Genomic DNA, 23856 nt, shown 5'->3' with positions numbered 1-23856 from the left:
CAGCCCACGCTTCCCTCCGCAGGACTCCGTGCACTCATCACGTACGTAATTCCAGCAAGCAAGCTAGAAGTCATTCTTCTAGCAAAAATTAGGACTCCAATATTAGCCAACAATAAAATCACAACCCTGGGCATAAAACTCTAAAAATACAGCATCATTTGTCACACACGCCTCCTCCCCCTCCGTGTACGTTTTCTGATAGTTCATCCAGTCAGCTGTCCTCTCCCACTGGGAGGTAAGGTCCCTCAGGGCCGCATTCTTGCCCATTCTGTTCATTGCTCTCCCAGCTCCCAGAACCATGCCTGACACACGGTACGTTTTCAATTAACATGTGTTGAATGAATGAATCTTCTCACAGGCAGACAATATGGAACATATTGGAAAAAATATGAAACACATGGAGAACCTTCTCTCGACAGACAGAACGCAAATCCAGAGCGGATTCCTGGGTTCCACCCCGGGAACACGTGGACTCAGCCAGATGTAGTCTGGGAAACACCGCCTTTGAGGGCAGGAATTGATACCAGACTCACCAAGTCACGGGAAGGCTGACGGTCTACACTGCACCCTCAGGAGCATTTTTCATCCGGAAAAGTGCGATTTCCCAATATGGACGGGTTTACAAGGATGCTCTCCAGTGACTCACTTCTCATGCAGCCAGGGAGGCCCTGCCTCCTGGCTGGGTTCGCCCTGTGGAGAGGCCCCGCTGGGGGTCCGGGGTCACCGGGCCAGGAGGAGCCCACCGCTTCAACGCGACCCACCCAAGTCGACAACGACGAGACACCAGAAGAACTAAGAAATTACTGTTTACTTTTGAGATGCGATAACGGCGGGAGTTTACTCTGTAGTTTTTAAAGAGTCTTTATCTTTTAAAAATAGAGACTAAATATTTACAGATGAAACTACATGATGTCAGAGATTGCCTCCAAATAACTGGTGAGGCCGGGTGGACAGAGGAAGCCCAAACGGCCGTGGGTTGTCCTGGTCATAACCCGGTGATGACCGTCTCTCTGTTTTTACAGATGTTCAAAATTGTTCATAATAAAAAGAGGGTTGTTTTGGTTTTGGTTTTTTTTTCACCGCTTCATTTAATCTCTCTGGTACCTCCAACTGTACTAAGAGTTTTGCTTTGGTTTCATAAACCTGACCCAGGTTTGATTTTTTTGTTTTTAACCTATTTTCCAGGGAGCAGTAACGCCTGGAGGCTGGGTTATCTGTCACTTTGGAGCTGATCATACCAGGGCTTGGGGGTCTTTTCTGGTTGGAAAACCAGCTCATTCTAGATGCAAGGAGGGAACAGGGCAAAGGAGACAGCCAGGGGGCAGGGGCCGCAGCGTTACGGCCCGTTCCCTCCTCTGCACAGAGCCCTGCCCCACGCTGCCTCATCCAGGCCCCATGCCCTCTGCTTTGGGTGCGTTCAACCAACGGGACCACCAGTAGGAAGTCAGAGGCGTCAGAGAGGAGAGTGAGGCCCACACAGGGCTGTCCCCGTGGGGCCACCCCAACTCGGCCCCAGCCCACCAAAGGGCCCGGTACCCGTCTGGTCCCCGCACGCACCCCTCCATCTTTGCACGGGGAACCGTGTTCTCCTGCCGCCTTCAGCCCAGGGCCGTAGCAGCACACCCCATCTCCTTGTTCCGAGAACTTTCCTGTTACTGTACTCTATCCTTTTTAGTGGGGAGCCCACCCCGACCATGGCCTTGCAAACGGCCCCTCCATTTAACTTCCCCCAAGTCACCCATCTGGCCCCTATGGGGGACCCAACTGACACAGCCCAAAGTCCAGCCCTGCAGCCTCACCTATTTCGGCACTTTTGAGCCACGACCCCTCTGTGAGTCATCTCTGCCTTCAATTAAGCCCAGAGAGGATGGAAGATTCCAGGATCTCAGGGGCAGATCTGGGAACTCTGAAATCTTCAAGCAAAACACCCAAGCGTGTGGAGAGATGATCTCTGGTCCTCAAGCAAGAGAAGTTAGCACACATGGGATAAGAAAAGGGGCCTCAGGAAGAACCACTCCGAGTACAAGGGGCCCACAGTTAAACCAAGTTGTATAGGGAAATTAAAAAAAAAAACTTTAACTGCAAATATTCCCTAGTCAATGAACTACTTTTCTAATGAGTTCCCACTCAAACATGGTGCCCTGCTCGCTCTGGGGTCTATCTTCATCCATCCCGTCAGAGCTGTGTCCTCGCTGACCATCAGGGGAGCAGCAATGAGACACTGAAAACACCAAGCAAAGGAAACCTGAACCTCATGAAAGATGCTGCCCCTGGTGACAGGGGTGAGAGCGCCGGAGGGACTTGGGAGAATTCTCGAGTGGACGTGAGGCCTCTGGCCAACGGACAACTGAAGAAGAGAGCGCCCACCAGGATGGTGGACGTGAGCTCCGTGGTACTCAGGTAGCTGAGTAGCCGAGTTCTCCATGTCCAGAAGTAGTTCAGCGGGGTTTCTCAAGAGAGAACGGCAAGAACCGGAATTTCCCTAAACCGGGACCCTCCTCTCCAAACTCTGCATTGCAAGGGTCACACCCACAGGAAATTTGCTAGAAACAGTGCACCTAGATTCCACCGCCTACCGTTCTGCCACGTTTGCTTTAACTGGCATCTCACACTCTAGACACACACAAACACACACACACACACACACGCCTTGCTGCTGAACCATCGGAGAGTACATCACGACACTCCACCTCTGAATTCGTTAACAGGGACCTTCTAAAAATAAAGACCGCCTCCTACATAATCACCATCCCATCATCACGATCAGAATCTGACATGGCTTCAATCATCACCTGGTGCCTGGTCCACTGTCCAACGTCCCCAGCGTCCCCACGGTGTCCTTCAGAGTGAGGCTTCTTTCCCGTCAAGGAAAGGACGGCAGCCATTTAGTCACCATATCCCCTCAGTCCCCTCTGATCCGGAACAGTCCCCGCTCTTGTTACTGCTTTTACTGCATGCATGTTTCACAGTCCAGACCAAAGTTTTGCAAAATGTCCCTTGACTTTCCTCGTGGGGAGCGTCGGACCGAGCGTCTGGGGGCAGGATGACCCTTCCCACTGCCTCACATCAGGGGACGCAGGATGTCAGCCTGTCCCGATGTCGGTGACACCGAGCGTGACCCGTTGGCTGAAGTGGTGCTGACAGTGTCTCCGCTCTTGGGGACCTTCTCACGAGGTGATTAATGGGTCCCCTGAGGGGTGACGGGGAATAACCCTGGGCCCTCACAACCCTTCACCCGCTGGTGTCTGCCCCGAGGAGGTTTGCCCGATCGATGGCTACACCGAGGGCTGCCACGTGGCGATCGTGACCCTGCCAGTCCTTCTGCCTGGATTGCTCAGCGTTACTCTACAAAGGAGAAGTGCAGACATTTACGCCAAGTCAAGCCCCATAGAACGTGTCCTTCTGAAGCACGTGTGAGTCCACCACTGAGATGCTGAAACCCAGAGGCACGAGTCCCAGCCCTGCCGCTGCTGCTGCAGCCGTGGAGCGCCATACCCTCTGGGTCCCGGCTCTGTCTGTGGAGGAGAAGCAGGTGACTCTGCTCCCTGCTCAGCTCCGACGGCTCTTTGGAAGGAAACGGCGGTCCCAGCTGCCGGCCTGGCAGCTGAGAATCAGCAGGAACCCAACAGTCCTTATCACTACAGGGCCAGGGGCCGTGGGCCACGGAGGAGCCCCCGAGTCCAGGCGCCTGCAGAGGCCAGCAAAGCCCCCACCCAGGACCTGTGGACGGTCAGGCGTTGCCTTGGGCAGCCAGCACATGGGCCCGAGCGGTCTACCCAGGGCGGGGGGGGGATGGAGAGCCCATCCTGCCCCGACCCCCTCCTTGTGCTTTAAACTCACGCGCTGACTCCACTCCCCAGGGGGTTAAAGGACATTAGGATTCCACTGCATCCTTTCGATCTCACAGAAAACCGTAAATGTGTGTAGATGACGATGCACAAAACTAAAAGGGAACGAAGTCGGCCGTGCGGGCGAGTGGGGACGCTGGAACGCTAACAGCGCGACAACGGAACGAAGTCAGCTGTGCGGGCGAGTAGGGACACTGGAACGCTAACAGTGCGACTGCACAAATCTGCTTCCAATCCTGTGTGGAATTTGATAATCATCTCAGAGGCGGAGAATGGGAGAACATCCAACCACCTCACGAAGTGATAAGGGAAGTGCTTATATATCACGTTCCAGGGCTTTACTTAAACCATTAACTCAGTGCTCACGGAGACCCTCAGAAATCGGGATGGCCGGCCTCCCTCTTAGAAAGGAGCATGAGAGCAAAGAGACCACCAGCTGGTGAGGGCAGCCGGCGGCAAGAAGAGACCCGGGAGCCTGGCTCCCAAATCCAAGGGTGAACCACAGCACGACTGTTTAGTGTCACGTCTGTGCTGCCGTGTGCTACGGGAGCAAGCACAACAGGGACCACACTCGGAGAGCTTCTGGGGTGATTTTTTTTTTTTTTTGAGGTTAATGTTGACAGTAAGACATCTTTGCATCAAGTGTTGGCTTTAGAGCTAAAGGTTCAACACCTGAGAAATACACCGTCATCACTGCAAAATCATTCTGTTTCTGACTTGAGGAAAATGAGCACTTACAGTCTCTGCTGACAGAGTTCAGAGGTCAATGGTGTTAAGGCCAATGGGTAGAGGGCTGCGAGGAAGGGGATATTCTCTGCCTGTGCGGGTCTCCAAGCCCACGATTTGTAGGGGGTATAAGAGTTGATCACGGCACCCCGGGTCCTGAGGTTCCCAGGAGTCCTGCTGGGTACCCCTGGGCAGTGAGGACGGTGGAAGGAAGGGAAGGCTGGAGCCCTTAGGACGGAGGGAACCACACCCAGCGGCCAAGCTTCAAGCTCACACTTCGACTCTCCACAGCAGCTCAAAGTCAGCCCCAGCCCCGTCCACTGCTGCCAGCACTGATGCAACTGTCCACCGGGGCTGTGCAAACCACAGGCACTGCCTAGTCTTATAAATAAAGTTTTATCAGCACACACCACTCCATGTCTTTATGTATTGTCTGGGGCTGCCTTCCCACAGCTCTGCTGCAACAGAGACACTAGGGCAGGTAAAGCCGAAAATATTAACCACCTGGCCCTTTATGCAAAAGCTTGCCAACACCCAGACAGGGCGATGGTTCCGGTCACATGAAATCAAAGTGCCTGCCGCCGTCTGCAACCCTCGATCCTGCCTTCCTTCCCTTTCCTGAGGATGAGGGGTACTGAGAACGTGGCACAGACGCCGTCCTCCCCACGCCCCTACCCCGGCCCGCGGCAGGGCTCGGCCATCCCCAGAAATACACGTTCATGGATTTCACCGGAAAGTCCGTTTCAGTCGGAACCTCCAGCAGTGAGAGCTGTAAATAAGTACTGATAAATTGGGGCCAAGGATGGATCCGCTATTCACTCCTAATCTCAGGTTTGGGGAAATTTCCCCCAAATATTCAAGAAGGCCTGTTTCCGAGGAAAGTGTGTGGCATCTTCCCTTGTGACTTTCCTGAAGAACTCTGGAAAGCACACCCGGAGCGCCAGGTCCCCTTTCTGTAGTTGGAAGGCTCCCCCAGGCAACCAGGCCCAGAACCGGGCTTTCTTCCAGGTCTGCAGCTAAACCACGACTGTTTGCCCCCTTCCCCCGCCCTCCTCCAGGGTTTTGTACAATGAGCTGGTCCCTCACATCAGGCGGGAGAGGAGCCTGTCTGAGAGACACATGATATCAGGGCTCAGGTATCTGCATCATTAGAAGGTATTTATCATTTCTTGTTTATCTGTACGCGGTAAAAATAACTGCCTACTTTTCCATCACACACGCCTCCAAACACCCGGCAGCAGAGCCAGTGTCTGAAACCCGCCCCCGCAATGCCTTCCCATCAGCAGAGACAGCGAACTTGCAGGAATGCCTGTCCTCATACCATCAGCTTTCCCAGGCTCTGTCCCGGTGGGGGAGGGCAGCGGGGCCCCGGGGCCAGGGGTGAAGGCCCTGTGCGGCTCCCTCTGAGATGCGCGGCTCTCTCTCCAGCACCTTTTCAGAGCCCCCCGCTCCCCCGCTCTGGGCCCGGCACCGCGCCAGACGTGCGGGAACAGAGATGGACCAGCCCCTGCCTGCTGCCCTCTGCGGAGCCCCTGTCTGGGGCGGATCTGTGCCCAGCAAAACTGGCTTCACCTTCCAAACACTAACTGCAGAGAGGGGTCCCTTGGGTTCATACCTCGTTGGCCCTTTCTCGGCACCGGCCCTGGGCTCTGCCTCCCTGCCCGCTCCCAGGGACCCCATGAAAGGGAGGAGTGGACCCCGGCCCTAACCTCTCCTAAGGGAACCAGCCCCTCCCCGTGGTCGGAGTAGGGCTACCCACCCTCCCAAGCCCCAGTGGGTCATGTGAGCAGACCTGGCCAACGAGAGTGCAGGGGCTGGGGGCCCAGATGGTCACGTGACCCAAGTGGGCCAATCACAGCCCTCTCTGGATTTTGAATGAAACTGACTTTTCATTGCTGAAAGAGACTTGCTTTCCTTCTTGAGACCTCAGGACCCCAACCCACGTGGGCCTGAAGCTACCCAGAGCCAGCCATGCCTCTACGGAGGAGTCTGCCTGGAACTGAGCTGACACGGAGGGGCCCGCCTGGAAATGAGCTGACGCGGAGGAGAGCAGAGGCAGGAGACACAGAGACAAGGTCAAAGAAGCATCCTCTGGGTCCCTGGATCCAGCCGTGCCTGAACCCGACTGACTCCTGCCCTTCTTAGTCCTTGAGTCCTCAGTTCCCTGACCTTCTGCCTAAGCTGACATATCCAACACAGTCTTGACTGATATAGGCATGTGCTACGGGCTTCCCATTCTACAGAAGTGGAAACTGAGGCTGAGAGGTCACTTGACTTGTCCAAGGTCACACAGTTCCAGGTGGAACCGATATGGTCACTCAGCCTATGCTCCTGACCACTGCACTGTCAGCCTACACCCCAGGGCTTGTTGAACCCCCACTGTAGGAGTCCCTGCGTCTTCCTCCTTTGCCCTAACAGTGAAGCACCAGGAATTAGCGCCACAAGTCCTCTGATACAATACTGCGTGTGTTGGTGATGGTGAGGAGGTGCGGGTGTCACAGCTGCCAGCCACCCAGCAAACAAGCACCCCCTCTCCCGCTCCGTGCTGTGTGGCCCCCAGAGACTCACTTGGTGCTGGCCGGCTGGATGTTGCTCAAGTAATAGTGCACCGAGCGGTAGAGCAGGCCCACGACGGTGGTCCAGGCTGGGGAAAGAGCAGATGGCCAGACACCTGTCAGCATCCCAGGTGACAAGCAGGAGAGACACAGAGCTCCCTGCCAAACCCACTCGCCCAGCAACACACAGCGCAGACCTCACACCCAGGAACCCGGCAGCTCCTCGGGGGGCGAGGGGAGGGACACTCAGGGGCAGAACTGGCCACAAGGACAGAATTTGAGTAGAGACCCCCCTCCACTCTTCAACTGTGAATCCAACCACAGCAATCGCTCCCTACGCTGCCCGGGGGACTCAGCTCTGGACACACGGATGCTGCAGCTCCCGGGGAGCCAGACACCATGAGCTTCTGAAGGCAGAGCCCCCATCGAGCTGTGGACGGCAGCGCCAGGCGACAGTGCTGCACTCGTGAGCGCATCTCAGCGGCTGTCTGCGTCTGGAGTATTTACAGCAACGCCAGCGCTCGAGAGAGGCAGGATTTACAGTCACCCAGACGTCTGTCAGGCCTTCGGCTGGGTCCCACCCCTCTGTGATATTCCAACTTGGAAACAAGAATCATCTATTCTGTTACCTCCGTGCACGAGCTTAACAGGAGGCCGGGAGGGGCAGCTGCAAGCTGACCTCCGAGCTCTTCGGGATGTTGGTTGAGTGCGTTAAGATTTCAGCGACGTAGTTAATAATTCACAGAACACTTACTGTGTGCCAGGTACTGGTATAAGCTTTGCTCTTTTAATTCTCACCACAATATACTGCGGGAGGTACTAAGACTGTCCCCTATCACAGATGAGGAAACTGAGGCCGGGCAGGTTCAATAACTTGCCCAGTAAGTAGGTGGCTGACCCAGGATTCAAGCCCAGGAGTTCCATCCACAGAGTCGGTGCTTGTGACGAACAAGCTCTACGGCCAAGTGTGAGAAGCTTCCGGATGTACAGACCGTGAGGCTGCGGTCCTGCCAACTCTGAGACACTGAGGATTTCTAACGGATCGTGCAGCCGTGTGAGATGAAAAGATCCCACGTGCAGTCGGTTGGCCTTGGCATTGTCCCTGGACCCCCCAATTTCTGTAGTTCACCCTGAGTGCGGGGGACAGTCCCCTGAGAGCAGGACACCCCAACATCCCTGAGCACCTTTCACACAGGAAAACTAGAGGGTACAGGGAGCAGAGGTTGGCTCCCAAGGGCTGGGGAGTGAGGACCCCGTGCTGGGGACGGGACACCATGGCCCTGCACCCCGCAGCTCGGCCCCCAGTCCTGTAGCCAGAACCCGGGAAGTGCATGGCCTCCGGCCAGATTGTCAGGAACTGAGAATCCACGACTCCCCAGACCGCCCGAGGCCCCTGGGACGGAGGGACACGCCTACAGAGGCACAGTCCCTTTTCAAGGGGCAGACGGCACAGTCATGGCAGCAAAAATGGACAGAGCCACCAGGGCCCCCGACGGTGCTCCAGGGCCAGAGAGAGTAATCGGGGTCCCCTCGGGGCTGGTTCCTCACGGGCCTTGACTTGGACCCACCCAGGAGGAGGACACCAGGCCCCCCAGCAGGGAGGGGAGGTGGCCACATCAGTTCACATTCCGCTGAGAATCGCCTAGCGAGCCCTTGTGGAATGCAGATTCCCAGCCCCTCCTCCCCCTCCCAGCGCATCAGGCTGCAGCAGACTCAGAGCCGAGTCGGCGCTGTGACAACATCTCAAGAGCGTCTGATGACACACTGTGTTCCCACAGGCACACAGAGGAGGCCTGGGGCAGCCCCTCCGCCAGCTGACAGCCACAGGGCTGAGTCCCTCCCTGAGGGTGCTGGGGTGCAGGTCCCCCCAGCTGTGCTCACCGTGGCTGTGGAAAGCCTCGTGGGGGATCTCGATGTAGTTCTGCCCCTGGGCCGGGAAGCGGTAGTGGGAGGAATTCATGGTCTTGGGGAGCAGTTTGGCCAAGGAAAAGTCTAGAACAAGCCAGAGAGAGGAAGCTGCAGTCAGTCAACTCCAGGGCAGGAAACTGGGCTGTAAAAACCCACCTCCTGTTGTTTTGTTTTGTTTTTTAACAGAACGAGCTCTCTTGGGGAGTGTAATTACCTTTAGGAAACAGGAACCTAAAAAATAAGAGTGTCCAGGGCAGTAACTGCGGCCACGTGGCCGACCCACCCAGCTACCACTGCTGGTGGGGCTTCTCCCAGCCTGCGGCGACCCCTGTGCCCTCAGCGCACCCCTCAGCTCACGACGCCTCGGGTACTGACTGCGTCCCGTCCTGCAGGAGACGCCTGTGCTGAGGGCCCCTCCTCCACGCCAGGGACCCCGCGAGACGCAGGAAAATGAGACACTAATCTACGTGAGGCAACCTCACCATCCCATGGAGGGGCCTGTCTTGGCCGACAAACGCCCATTAAAATGAACCCAAGTGGGTGAATTAAGCTTACTTTCCAGAGAGTGGCTCTGGCGGTAAAGTATTAGGGCACCACGCTCCCTAGACACAGACCCTGAAAACAGAAGGGCTGCGACAGCAGCCTGTAGGGGACCCCGTGCCTGTTGTCTTGGAAAAGCCTCCAGCTGGCCCCGGGAAACCTGCTACCCCACGGACACTCCAGGGGCTGCCGCTGCTCGCCTCCTGTTCTGAACTGAGACAGTTGTCACCCGAGATGAATCTGGCCCCCAAGTCAGCATGCAAGGCTCCCGTGGTCCTGTGTGCACATCCCAGCTGAGCACGGCCGCCCCGACCTAACTCTGTCTTCCCCCAACATATCATTGTGCATCAGGCAGCCTAGTTTAGGACAGCGGAGAGGTGCATCTCCAGTGACGGTGTGTGAGGTTTATGCGTCCCTGGGCGCGTGCAAGAAAACGCAGGAGTGGAGTGGAATTCAACAGGCGGGTGGCATCCCCTGCACCCCGCTCCCCTCCCGCCGCACAGCCGGTCCCCACCCGCACCCACGCTGCCCCGCCCGCACCCACCTGCCACAGATGAGGAACCCGTGATGGCAACCGGGGGCTCGCTGGCCTGCAGGTTGAAGGATATGTGGCCCATGACGGTGTCCACGGTGTCGATCAAGCCCAGCACCACGGCACCGTCCTGCAAACAGCACGACACGAAGGAAGGAGACGTCAATACGGGGCTCGCTCAGCACGTGCACCCGACGGAGGCAGCAATGCACCAACACGCAAGATCAAGTTCATGCTCACTGTCAACATTCCTGCAAAGGAGGTCGCCCAGCGTCTGCTGAGCAACATGGCGGGCCAGGCTCTGCCTGCCAGAGCCCACCAGACAGAGAGGAGAGACAGTCATGCCGCTACTCCGTTTCACAGGCGCGGAGGGGACCACTGAGGTCACCCAGCCCAGCTGAGCTCACAGAATGTGGACACCAGCTGAGGTTGACCCTGGTCACCCAGACAGTCAGCTCCAAGGCTTCCACGCTCAGACACAGACTGACCAGACCTGGTCCCCGCTCCACTCTGAACTCACTGGGGCCCTTGACAGGTCTCTGACCCCCAACTCCATCCCCTTCTGTTTCACGAGGAGGGGGGTCACTGCTCCCAAGTACCCTCCAGGATGAAGACACCAGCACTTGTGTCCTAGTCTCTGTGAAGGGGAGGAGGCTTCGGAGATGCTAGCACCTCAAGCCGGCCCTGGCCTCTCCGACGTGCCTGGGGTGTCCCTTCCCCTCCAAGGGCCTCTCTCTCCACTCTGAGTCCCCAGGGCAGAGATGACCCCAGTGGATCCCCAAGAAGGCAGGGGTCCCTCGTGGTGGCCCCGTATCTCTGCAGCCAGCTCGGATCAGGCTGACTATCCCTCATCCTCAGACACACGTCTAGCAGGGCAGGGGCGTCTCAGTTCCCTGGGAACGCGGCATGTGACTCTCTGCCATCATACCCCTTCTCTCCTTCCCGCCTTTCTGAAAAAGCATCCGTCTGTTGCTAAGCGTCCCAGGCGTTCTCTCAAAAACCCACGCTCCATGAGCGTCTAACGAGCTGGAAATAGAACACTGAGGCCAATTTTAGACATGTGGCCTGTGGCCTGATTTCAGGCCTGTGGCCTGATTTCAATCGGCCAAGCACAGTTAAGCACATGAAAGTCTGTGTTTCTGGCATGTAGAGCTCTTGGGTAGTGGCTGATTCATACCTTCCCTTTAATGCACAGTAGAGCCGGCCTGAGCCTGAATAGTTTCATGATTATTCATAGTTTGTGGCAGAGCATTAAGAAAATGATGCAGAAAATACATCTGCTCAGGCCCTCCACTGGCCATCCTCTGGGTGTTTCCCAGGCAGCAGCCCTGCACACATCGTCCCCCCGGAAATCATGAACTCTGGAGTGCTGTGCCTTTTAAAACAGAATGTGTTTCTAGGTAAGATTATGTCAGTCTTAAGTTCATGACCGTCTTTCTCTCCCTTTGCCAATGGGAAGCCCGATCTCGTTCCATCTGAAACTGTTCAGATAAAAAGTTCATCAAATGTAAACCCTGGAGCCACCTCATTCATAACGAGAGAAGGTGATGTCGTTCTGCTTCAAACTGGCAAACATGTTTTAAACTTTACAGGAGTTCAGGAGAGGGAGCGCTTTAAGTAACACTGTGGTCCCAGCCCTTCCAGGCAAGGCAGTTAGGAGTCTTCCTCCCCCTTCTCCACCCCTGCCGGGCAACCTGGAGGTCACATTTTTCAGACAGCAGCATCAGAAAATGGACAGAGCCAGGATCCCCAGGTCACTGGGTGGAGAAGAGCTGACCCACGTCAGACTTGACATGAGTGAGAAGTAAATGTCCACTGTGCTGAGCCACTGAGATGTAGGGCCTATTTGTTACTGCAGCATAGCCTAGCCTAGCCTGACTGATAGAGCATCGCAGAAGATACTTAATATTATTGGGAAATGTCCTTGCCATAATTAAAGAAAAACAGGTAAATTCAGATACATAGCGTATGTGCAGACTATATATGCATATAAGAGAACTGAAAACTAGATCTGAAGGGATATATACAAGAGTGTTAATAATCATTCTCTCTCGGCCTGAGGATTTCAGGTGATTCTTATTTTATATATATCTTTATGATCTGCATTTTCTAACTCTCTACAACATATTCACTTGTTTTATTTCTTAAATAAGTAAAATCAAGAAAGTTACTTTCAAAAAGAAAAGAAAAGGTCTTCCATTCTCCTAGTTCTTTAGTGCACAGAAGAAAGGAGAGGCTGCTGTGATATTTACTCTCATAATCATGAAGAGTATATTGTCACATGTTCTACTTTTTTCATTTAATCTAGTGATCTTTAAACATCAAACATGTGTTTTATTATCATTCAAGAACAGTGTGATGGTAAAAAATAGGTTTTTAAAATGAGAAACAAGCATACATTCCTCATGCAGAAATCCCACTGTTTTCCTGCTCAGTGTTGACAACAGGACCATGGTACTGATGCTCATAGAACTGATCCATAGAGAAGGCAGAGCATTGCAAATCAGTCGTATATCCACTCAAAATTAGCTCTAATATCCCAGAGATGCGTCATTTCTCTTACAGATGTGAATTGGGCTATACTTATGCCACTTCCAGAAAGACAAAAAGGTGCCCCTTTTGAAGATCTCAATGTTCTTTTCTCTTACCTCTGACACAGCAGTCCAACTGGGCAAAAAGAGAACCTCTCCCACGGTCTTTAAGAAAGTCTAAAGGAAGACAAGATGACACTGCTTAGCATGTATCCTTAAGCCTCAAAATTATAAGACCTTTGATTTTGCCATCTCTGTCAACCACAGGCTGGGTTTTGCATGTACACAGTAGTAAACCAAAGTACCTCCCGTTAGTGGATCTGGTTACGTTGTACAAAGCCCTTTTATAGATGTTATAGATGTTATCTTATTTGCTCCTGGTGACAGTCCTTTAGTCAGTGACAAACATTTAGATGTTAGATGTGTGTTCACAGCTTAGTTACAGCAGCAGCCCTAAGTACAGTACCTGGAAGATATAACCGGCCCTCGGTAAAAGCCTGTTGAACAAACGAATGAATGAATGAACAAATCATGGCCTGCTCCGTGTGTTTTTCTTGGCATGAGAAGCCAAGCTGACATAAAAACCCACTTGTTTAATTGGAAATGACCCCTCCATAAGCAGAAGTTACTCGGGGTCCCTTGGACAAATCACCTTAAAACCATGTTTGGTTTGGCTCACTGTTGTTCTAAAAAAATGAAAGCAGCTTGTAACATCTTCAAATCGGGAGATTTAAATGAAACTATGTGAATTTCCTCCTTCTTGTGAAAAAAGCAGAAGCTTGGACAATTCTTATCCCATTGTCCCACATGGCCACCATTGACCAAAACGGAACAGCAGCTGACCCCTTAGGTAGTTGTGCATTCTCCAGCTCACCCCAGTCCTCACCACTCCCTATTGCCTTCCACCTAATCTGTTTCACTCATTTACATTACTCACGTAGGTTTTTAACAGTGCGTCTCCTACTACAGACACCAGAAGCAAACTTAGAGCCTGATCTAAACCTCCTATATTTCCACAAAACTGCCTTCTCCAAAATGCCACATCCTTCCTCACACTTTTAGACGCTAAATATTTAGAGAACACATCATCAAAACTCCTCACTCTTTCATTTATCTTTATTTGATAAATACTTATAAGACCCTAAAGTGCAATGCATTAAAATTTAAAGATGAAATTTAAAAACTAAACATGAAAAAAACAATCATGGTCCCTGCCCTCGTTGGGCTTGAGGCCTAGGGGGCAGAGTTTATAATCTAGAGCAGGGGTCAGCGCTTTTCTTTAAGAGGATCACCTAGTGAAAATTTTAGGCTTTACACGCCATACAGTTCTGTCACAAACACTCAGTTCTGCCACTGTAGTGCAAAATTAGTGACAGACAATCCATAACTAAGTGAGTGTGTTACAATAAAACTTTATTTACAAAAACAGGCAGTGGGCTAGATTTGGCCCAAGGGCTATAGTTTGCTGAGTCCTGATCTAGAGCAGTTCTGCTGAAAAGAAATATAATGCAATCCACAGTTTTATTTTAAAATTTCTAATAGCCATATTTTAAAAAGTGAAAAGAAAACAGGTGAAATTACTTTTTAATAATACATTTGACTTAGCCCAATATATCTAAAATATCACTTCAACATGCCATCAATATAAAAATCATCAATTTGATAATTTACATTCTTCTGTTATACTAAATTTTAGAGATCCAGTGTGTGTTTTAGATCTTGATTTGAACTGATCACAGTTCAACAGCTCAAGAGCCATGTGTGGCTAATGGTCTCCTTATTACCCAGCACAGAACTGACTTCTTGTCGCTTTCCCGTTCAACTGTTAGTGGTGAGAAGCCAGGGCATTATGGAAAATTGGACACGGATGCCAAAGATGTTTATTTCTCATCCAATCAGAGATGGGTGGAGTTTGGGGTAAATCTCCAGGATTCCTCTCCAGGACACCCAGAGTCAGGTATCTCAACACGGGCCCCCATCAGAGGTCTCAAGCTGATGGCCCACAGGCTGAATCTGCCTCATGAATGTCTTTTATTTGGTTTGTACACAATTGCTTTTAAATTTCAGTTAGCTGTCCACTTTTTTTTTTTAATTGGATGATTTTCCACTTCAAAATCAGGTACGGAGTTTTGCTTGCAAAATCAGAAGAGGTTACCCTCAAGGTTAAGTCAGGGGACTCGAGCAGCTTGATGCCACTCCCTGTGCGTGGGCACCTTCCAGTTTGCCATGGTCTCTACTCCTCCCTATCGTCTATCTGACCCAATCATCCATTTACTTTATTTGTCTGGCCCCTGCATGCATTTGAGTTTGGGACCTCTGACAGTGTCCAGTATATCTGAGGGGAAAAGGGGAGTCGAAAGGAAAGAGGAAACCACCAAGCTTCAAAAGAAACTGTTTGCTACGTAGACCTGCCTTGAATTCTGTTCCCACGTAGACATCTCTTCGAGACTATGGAGCGGCCGGACCCTCCTGTTCACCCCTCTGGGCAGTCTGCTCCCTCTGGGCATTCTCACACCCACCCCTAGAGCTCACGTGCAGAGCCCAGAAGTGCTTCCTGTGGGGAGCCCGGAAGTGCTCAGAGTGCTGCCTTGGCCCCACCCATACTGCCATATGATTGGCTGAGCTACCAAGCCAGGCCTGCTCCCGTCGGCTAGTGATTGGTCTAGGTGCAGTCATGTGATGGATCTTTGCAGGGGGAACCATGGGAAAGAATTTCGTCCCCTATAAAGACGGAGGAGCCCCCTGACCTTGCTTTCCCTCCTGGTGGTGGTTAGGGAGGTGTGGTGTTTGGAACCGTTCCAGCCCCTTGGAAATAGAGCAGAACGCCAAGAGAATTGTCCTGCTGCTACCCAAATCCCTGCTGTGAATGAAGACTGAAGTAGTCAAACCTGGAGTGAAGCAATTAGATGCCCCTATTGTTTTTAAAATAGTAATATGACTGTTTATTTGCAGCCAGAACCATTCTAGGAGAGAGACTTGGGTCATCAAATTATCCCCATAACACAGACTGGGAAACTGAGGCTTGAAGAAGTTAAAAAGTTGCCCAAGGACATAGAGCTGGGGGTCAAGCCCAGGCTTGCCTGACTCCAGTGCCACTGAGCTCCTGCAGCTCGGGACATCCCCGCACAGCACTTTTCAGACTCCATGGTGCACCTTCACCCTCTCAGCCCTGAGCCTCTCGGAAGCAGGAAGTGGTTCTTGGTCGTCCCAGATCCTCAGAACCTAGCATGTTCTCTGAATGAATGAACGAAATCTGAGACGTCTAACTCTTGCTTCTGTCGCCTGGGCAGGAAGGCTATGGCGTTCAGGACCCACCCTGCGTTTCAGGATGTCTTTGTTTACAGAACACATGCTTTCAGGTACTTCTCTGGATCTGTCTTCAGCAAGGAAACCAGTAAGAATTAAGCACTCTTAAAAAGCACTCGCCCAGTGCCAGACACATACTATGCAATAGGAACCCTTTTAGTCCCCAGTGAGGTGAGTCCTATTATCTCCCCATATCTCAGACGAGCAAAGTGAGGCAGAGAGATGTTACATAACGCGACCAAGAGTGCACTGTAAGTAACCGGCAGAGACATTCAACCCAGCAGTCAGACCGTATACATCCTGCTCTTAACACTTATGCTGCACTTTTGAAGTGAAACGGTCTCAAGCATCCCTTCTGTCTGCACAGCAACCAGGAGCCCTGTGCTGAGATCGAAGTTATCAAGCCCCCAAGAGCCCAGCATCCTCCTCTACCTTGACCTAGAAAGATTTTGAGAATGAAAAGAGAAAACACCTTGGTTCCAATGCCATACGTGGTGCATTCCCTAAGTGCTTTACGTAACTTTGGGAATTCCCACTGAGATACAAGTCACAGTGTTGGGGTCACACTATGGCCCCACGGTTAAACCTGCCAAAGACCCAACTCCACCTTCTACCTGTTGCCAAGGGAGGTGGCAGAGTCTACAACGGGAGTTGCAAACCCAAATGCCTACAGGGGCCAGGTGGATGGAGTGAGGGGCCAGGCTGGCTGGGCACTGGGAAAACAAGACGAAGAGTCGAGTCTCATCTTCAGGAGACTCCACTGAGCTGTGCAGAGCTGGCTGGAGTAGCCACGCCGTCTGGTTGAAATCCAGACTTTTATAGTAAAGTTTCTGATTTTTTCAGCCCTGCGTAGGTCAAACAAGGCACAGCTGTGGGCCGTGGTCTGGCCCACAAAATCAAATAGCTTTACCTTGGTGAGATTTAATGCTGTTTCCTCTGAGAGGGATTTATTGGGTAAGCTGAGGGACATATTCTGAAGGTAATTCAGAACAATTCCAGGACTCTGGAAGTTTCTTCTCTCCTCTGTCAAGTTGGTTATGATGGGATGGTAGGCGTCAATGGGCACCTAAAAGAAATCAGCGACGTGAGTTCCTTTAAGAACTAAAGCCAAGATTTGTACAGAAGTTCAGCGTGTCCTCCGGGCCTCATGCTTCTCACACCATAGTCATCATGGTAATAGCACCTACTATCTACCAGGCAGGCACTCCTGTGACTACTTCACGAATAGCATTAACATTTCATCCTTTCAGCGGCCTCATGAAATATGCACACATTTGATAGATGATACTAAGCATGGAGAGGCTTATGCAGAAATAAATAAGAGAACTGGGATTTGAACCCAAGCACATGGTTCTAGAGTCTGTTCACTCGCTATTACATTAAAGTTCCCACGGAAGGGAAGTTGATTGATCACAAATTAATTCCAGAGGGGAACACTTTCTAAACGCATCGATCCTTTCCTCAAACATCAGAAGAAAATGGCGCAGAGAGAAGCCAGGTGTCAAGGCCGGCTCCTCTCTGTTCTCAGCTCATGGTGCCAAGTGCACCAGAAAACAGTCCCGGGTCGGGGGGGGGTCCCTAGGAAGTCTTGGTGACTCCGTGTAGGCACCGGAGGCTACAGGCCACACAGGAAGCAGGTCTTCCATTTAGTCACTCCGAGCGTTGAGATTTAGTGCCAGTGTTGGCTTCCCCTACATTTATTATTTCCTCCCAGACATTCCTCATACTGCCAGTAAGACAGGACCAGACTGTGAAATGGGATTCCCACTCTCCTGGCATATAGTCCAAGCAAAAAGACATCACCAAGATGGGACAATATTAAATGCATCTGCTCACCATGGTGTTTGCTGTGGCTGTCGTGAGGAAGCTGGGTGGCGTTGAGGACAACAAAACATGCTTTCCTGGAAAAAAATCAATCATGCTTCATTAAGGGCTAAGCCGTGGTCACCTCGTTCGCCCTCAGGAAGGCCTGTCCTTATTCAAAACTCTCCCAGCTTCAGGGACAAACTAAGAAGAGTCTGAGAATGTTTTGAGTAGCAGTGTCGCTGGAAAGATAAAGGCCTAATAAATCAGCCAAATGGGTAGATTGTATGGATTTTCCCAGGTCAAATTATTTTTCCATTTATAGTCTAAATTGCTTGGGAATAGTCTTTAGGCAAGTCATCATATAAAAAGATGACTTTATACATGCTTTTACTGATTTCAAATACATAAAGACGCAAACGAAATGGATTTCCATTGCATCTGGACTACTTAGAGATAAAACCCAGAGGGTTGTGAATCACTGGGCTGGGACAAACAGAGGCCTCGCCACCTCCCCTCCCAGTGAGGTGACACTGGCGTGGACCCCATCAAGTGGTGGGGAGACCATCTTCCTGAGCCCCTCTCATCCCGAGGATTCTATTCAAGACCCCTTTTGGTCCATTATGAATGATTATAACAATGAAGACATCCACCTCCTTCTAATTTTAGTATTCCCCAATGTAAACACAGACTTCACTACATACTCTACTTCATTTCTGGAAATCCCTCAAGTTGCTTTGGGTGGCCTGAGGGAATAACCTCATCACCCATCCCTGGTTCCAGGAGTAAATGACCCCGTGGGTGGAGGTGGGTAGCTGGCGAGAGGGTAAGGTGTGACCCTGCTCTGGGGATCAGAGCCCCAAACACTCTGCTCTCCAAGTCGGAGTCCCATCAAATTCACATTTAACTCATGTGAGTCCATAAGAGAAAGTGAAGGGCAATAAAACTCATCCCAGCGGCCCTGTCCATCCTCATAGCTGATGACCACGTGAGACTAGGATGAGAAACGAGAGTCGGCCGTGTCCTAAGTCAGTCTCGGTTCCCAACTGGCTCTTGTTATAAGAGCATCTGATTGTGCAGAGTGTGTTTCTAGTGTCAAAGAAACACACTTTCAAACCGTGGGACTCTGAACAAAGCCTTCTGCTTCCTCGGCTTCTCTACAGAAGGAACGGCCAACCATCGCAGGGCTGGGGGGACACCTGAGCAGGCGGAGAGCTGATCAACACTCTGCCTTTGTGTGAGTTAGAAGAGAAGAGGCCACCTCGGCTGGACCGACCCACCAGAAAATGGTACTGCTCTAGCTAACAGGTTAGAGGAGGGGCGCCTCCAGACAGGTCACCCAGGGAAACGCCCCCTTTGGGTACCTGCAGCCCTAGGTCATGGCTTCCTGTGCAGACAGATCTTTATGCAAAGGAAGGCAGAGTCCAAAACAGAGATTCCTAGTGACGTCATATGAGACACGAAAGGTCACATATGGTTCCATTTATATGGGACGTCCAGAATAGGTAAATCTATAGAGACAGAAAGTAGATCAGTGGCTGCCGGGAGCCGGGGAAGGAGGACGGGGGACTGACTGCGCACTGGTGCTGGGTTCCTTTGGGGGTGATGGTTGCACAACATGTGGACATAGTAAGTACCACTGAACTGTACACTGTAAAATGGTGACATTCACGTTTTATGAATTTTACCTCCATTTTTTAAATTAGTGACTTTCCGAGTCCCACAGTTCATCGTGGTTGACTGAGGACCTGAACCCAGGTCCAACGGTCCCCCGGGTTCCTGATCTGAACCACCGCTCCGTGCTAAGCAGGAAGGGGGCGTCCTGGGGGCGCTCCGAGGGCCCGTGGCGGGTGGGTGTGGCACGCGGGAGGCACGTGGTAAACATTTGTGGATCAAATGCACTAATGGACCTGGAACACTTGGTTCCCAAAGCTTTCCATAAGCATCTGTCACAAACACCTGGAAAACTCCCTGGTGACGGCAGGAGACATTCACCTCCGCGTGTTTCTGGTAAATTGTGGATTCCTCCATCTCAGAGAGCAGGGGCTCTAGAAAACCCACCGTATTTGTGAGGCCGATCAGGACACATCTCAGCCTGCAGCGCTGACGGCCGCATCAGGAGAGGGAGGAGAAGAAAAACGCTGGGAAGGGGAGGTGGCTACGAAGCCCGCCCCCTCCCCGGGAGCTGACGTCACAGCCGGCCCGCAGCCCCTCCCCTCTCACTGACCAATGGCAGCTGTGAAGTACATGGCGATCTCGTCCGGCGTCAGGGCCCGTTCCCAGATGATGAACTCGTCAAAAGCGCCGTTCTCGAAGCGCTTGGGCTGGCGCTCGTCAGACCCTATCACGAGGTTGACATTGGGCTCCCCGTAGGCATGAGACACTTTTCCACTTGGGTCTGAGGTGGTCAGCGTCCCGTTGACGTAGACTTTGAGGCCCTCCTTGGACTTCCATGTAAATAGGACATGAGTCCAGTAGGGGCCTGGGAGAGAGCAGAGACACCCTTCTCACGGTGTGGGTCGAGCTCTCCATGCAGTGGTCATTCTAGCTTTAAGCACATTTCTCTTTCTTATGATGATGGGTCAGTGCTACCGCTGGCTGAGTCCTCATATAGGTCATAATCCACATCTCACTTCCCTCAGCCCTTAGGAGCACAGCAAAGAAGTTATTACCCCCCCACAAACCCCAGACGCCGTTCAAAGAGACCCTTTGCCATTTTAAATTAAATGAAGTAATAACTAATGGTCATAACTTGTTCAAAAATATTTTGTTAATCCAGCCTAGGCCAGCACAGGGCAGGTCAATGAGACCTATCTGAGGACCTGATTCAGCCCAAAGGCCACTGATACCCACCTCTGCCCTGACCTCAAGCAGGTGATAGCAACCAATATGGCAGCACCGAGGGAGAACAGACCACTCCCGGCTCCGTCAGGATCCTCTATCAGGAGCCTTGGTGATGACTCGTCTCTCTGTCATGAGAACCACGGTCACCAACAGGAAGAAAGTTCACTGGACTTTGATGGTAGCTTGCCCCACAAAGGGCCACACCTCGTGTGCAGGTGTGTGCTCAGACGCCCTCAGGGACTTGCTGCTGGAAGACGCCCCTGATAGGGAGCCTATGACCCGAGCCGGGCCGTCATCTTAAATCACCCAGCAGTTACCCCGGGGTTCTCGCTCGGGGTTGTGCGACTTTCTAACCCCGAGTCTCCAGAGAGCTCTTGGATCTGAGACAGGACCGAAGTATCCCTGCCCTGGAGCGTGAAAACCCCTTCAATGAACAAATAAAGAGCACACTGCCGGGCAGAAATGTTTGCACTTCTCCCCATTCCTCTGGGTGGGGAAACAGTCAGGATTCAGCAGATCTGACCTTAAAACATGTTCAAGAAAAACGACTGGGTGCCTGATACTGGGTCAGCCCCAAGGGGCACGGAGATCAGACTCTTACGGAAGAGACTGATAGCAGGTGGAAGGTGATAAGAGCCATGAACAGGAGCAGGACAGGCAGGTCTGAACAGGTAGAGGACGCAGAGACAAGCTCTGGCCTCGGGGATCGGAGAGGGCAAACACGCAAGATTCTCTCAAACTCCGTGTGCACCGAATTTGCCCCTTTTCCGGGGGTGGAGGTACGAGCTTGGTCCCGGCTCACAGCAGCGGCAGAATCAAGCAGATGCACCCGGTGCTCACGGGGCCCCTCTCCCGTGGGCTCCTTGTGTGTGAGCTCATTCCTCTCACAGTCACCCTATGACCCAATACTGCTGTTGTGCTCACGTTACAGACGAGCGCACTGAGGCACAGAGCAGGCGGGTAAGGCGCCCGGGTGCGCACAGCTGGTAGAAGGGTGCAGAGCGGGATTGACCCAGGCTGCGTGGCTCCAGGGTCCATGGATTTTTAACAACTGAGACACGCAGCCTCCTTTAAATGGTCCGAAAATGAATTCTCCTTGCCTGTGTCAGAGATGTCATTTCCTCCTGAAGGAGATCGTTCTAGACTCTCACTTTGCCCTCCCCCTCCGCGATTCCCTTCTTAGTCTCCAGTCTGGACTGGGCAGCCCGTCCACGCTACCTCGAGACATTCTGAGTCCCGCATCACCTCTCCCCATCTCAGTTCCCACTCCAGACCTCCGGCCTCCCCCAGCTTCCTGGCCCACACCTCTGCCCTCATGCCCGGCCAGCGACGGATCACACTGAGCCCTGGAGGAAACAGGACTCCTCAGAGAGGACTGGACCACGTGGCCTCCCGACACCCACCTACGCACTCAGCCACATCTGCACACACCCAGTCCCCACACTGGTCCAGACCATCCCTCCTGAATCCCAGGCCCTCGCTGGCCTGCTGCCCACACGCCTCCCCTCCGCCAGCTTTCTTTCCCCTAATTGTCAGCCCCTCTTTTCCAAAACCTTTTTCACGGCGAAGTCTAAACATCTGCAAGTCGACAGCACTAAAAAGAAGGAGGGGTAGAAGGAGGAAGGGGAAGGACAGGAAAAGAAGGAGAAACAATAACCACTGTGCTGAGCACGCCACATGCAATATTCCATTTAATTTCCCCCAAGCTGTGAGGTAAGTATCATTAATGCCTTCACTAGGGAAACTGAGGCTCGGGGCACTAAGTAACATGGTGCGGTGACCCAGTCATCCCGTGGTCAGGGGGAGCACAGGCGTCCGCCCGAAGGACCCCGCCCCTCATCCGCCGTGCAGAGGATGTCATCTCACCCTTTCCAGCAAGTCCTCCCAAGCAGCCCCTGAGAGGGCGGGGCTCAACCGCCCGCAGGCCAGGGGACCGACAGCGGAGCGTCTGGCCTCCATACGCCTCCCTGAGCATCCCTCCGGGCCAGCGGCGCCCTTACCTGGGGGGCTGAAGGTGGCCTCCCACGTCATGGAGTTCTCACGCGTGTACAGCTCCACGGAGCCCTTGCCACCGCTGGAGCAGACTTTGAACCCGTTGGAAATGACCTGTCCCCCGAACGCGAAAGGGGTTGTTCTGGAATGTTCTGCTTGCGTCTTCCAGAAAAAAGAGAACGTGACCCCTAAGGACAGAAAAGGCGTGGGGTTATTTTTAATGAAAAACGGACGGGACTTAACCTCACCGAAGCAGGTCGTTCTCGCTGCTCTTTGTTTTTCATTTAAAAGGCAGTTTTCTTTTTTCTCATTCCAGAGACAGTGTATGCTCAATCCAGAAAATACAAACCACAAAAACAGGTAGCTCACTAAGTACCAGACACTTTACTAAGGGTTTTAAATGAATCTTCTCCTCATAAATACGACAAAACCTGATTATCATTCATCGGCTCACCCCGTCAGGCAGATGAAGAAACTGGAGTCCGGTTTGCCCAAGGTCCCTGAACTAGAGACTGACTCAGATTAGTCCCAAACTCAGTCTGACCTACAGACGTCGGCAGTGAAGGTAGCTCCTTCCAAAGCGTCTCCATAAACATATTTTACAGAGAAAGGAACCAACTCATACAGACCGGTTTATAAGCCACATGTTTTGAGAACTTACTACATCATAGACCCCCTCCAATGTCCATAAATACACCTCTATGCCATCATTGTTTGTATCTGCACCTCATGACATTCTAAACAGGAACTCTAGGGAATTCCCTGGCCGTCCAGTGGTTAGGACTCTGTGCGCTCACCACCGAGGGCACGGGTTCAACCCCTGGTCGGGGAATTAAGATCCCGAAAGCCACGTGGCATGGCCAAAAAATAAAATAAACAGGAACTGTAATTTTTTTTAAAGAAAAAAAAAAACAGCAAACCCCTTCCCCCATGGCTGGGTCTTAAAGTTTCCTTCGACTTTTAATTTCCCAAACAGAACTGGAAGCTAAACCTTTCTGCACGTCTCAGATTAGATGCCTTTAGGATAAATTCCCAGTAGGGCATTTCTAGTCAAAGAGGAAGCCACTTCGAAAGGTTTTGAAACCTACAACTGTTCATTCCCATCAAAGTGGGGCACACGAAGGCCCTGGCAGCCGAGACGGCCAGTCCACAGACTCCTAAGTCCCGAGCCCGGTCCCCAGGCTCCACGTGGACTAAATGGTATGAACAAGCTGGCCCATTGGTGGGTGTGTCTCCATCACTGGAAGCAGGGGGAGTGTAAGGAACAAGGC

General features: G+C 52.3%; 1 protein-coding gene across 1 annotated transcript in view; it reads right to left on the bottom strand.

The window, feature by feature from the left end:
- ADGRD1 (adhesion G protein-coupled receptor D1) overlaps positions 1 to 23856 on the bottom strand; it is a 146760-nt gene that overhangs the window by 96075 nt on the left and 26829 nt on the right. Inside the window, exons 5-12 of the mRNA XM_060170633.1 lie at positions 22594 to 22773; positions 19977 to 20231; positions 17783 to 17847; positions 16857 to 17012; positions 12758 to 12817; positions 10122 to 10239; positions 9011 to 9121; positions 7143 to 7218 (exon numbers count right to left, since the gene is read on the bottom strand). Of these exons, the coding sequence (XP_060026616.1) occupies positions 7143 to 7218; positions 9011 to 9121; positions 10122 to 10239; positions 12758 to 12817; positions 16857 to 17012; positions 17783 to 17847; positions 19977 to 20231; positions 22594 to 22773 (1021 nt within the window). The remainder of the gene's footprint in view (positions 1 to 7142; positions 7219 to 9010; positions 9122 to 10121; positions 10240 to 12757; positions 12818 to 16856; positions 17013 to 17782; positions 17848 to 19976; positions 20232 to 22593; positions 22774 to 23856) is intronic.

Source organism: Lagenorhynchus albirostris, chromosome 14 (genome assembly GCF_949774975.1).
Source record: "Lagenorhynchus albirostris chromosome 14, mLagAlb1.1, whole genome shotgun sequence".
Taxonomy (NCBI): domain Eukaryota; kingdom Metazoa; phylum Chordata; class Mammalia; order Artiodactyla; family Delphinidae; genus Lagenorhynchus; species Lagenorhynchus albirostris.
Note: the sequence above shows the minus strand (reverse complement) of the source record. Positions and strands in the feature narration are given on the sequence as shown.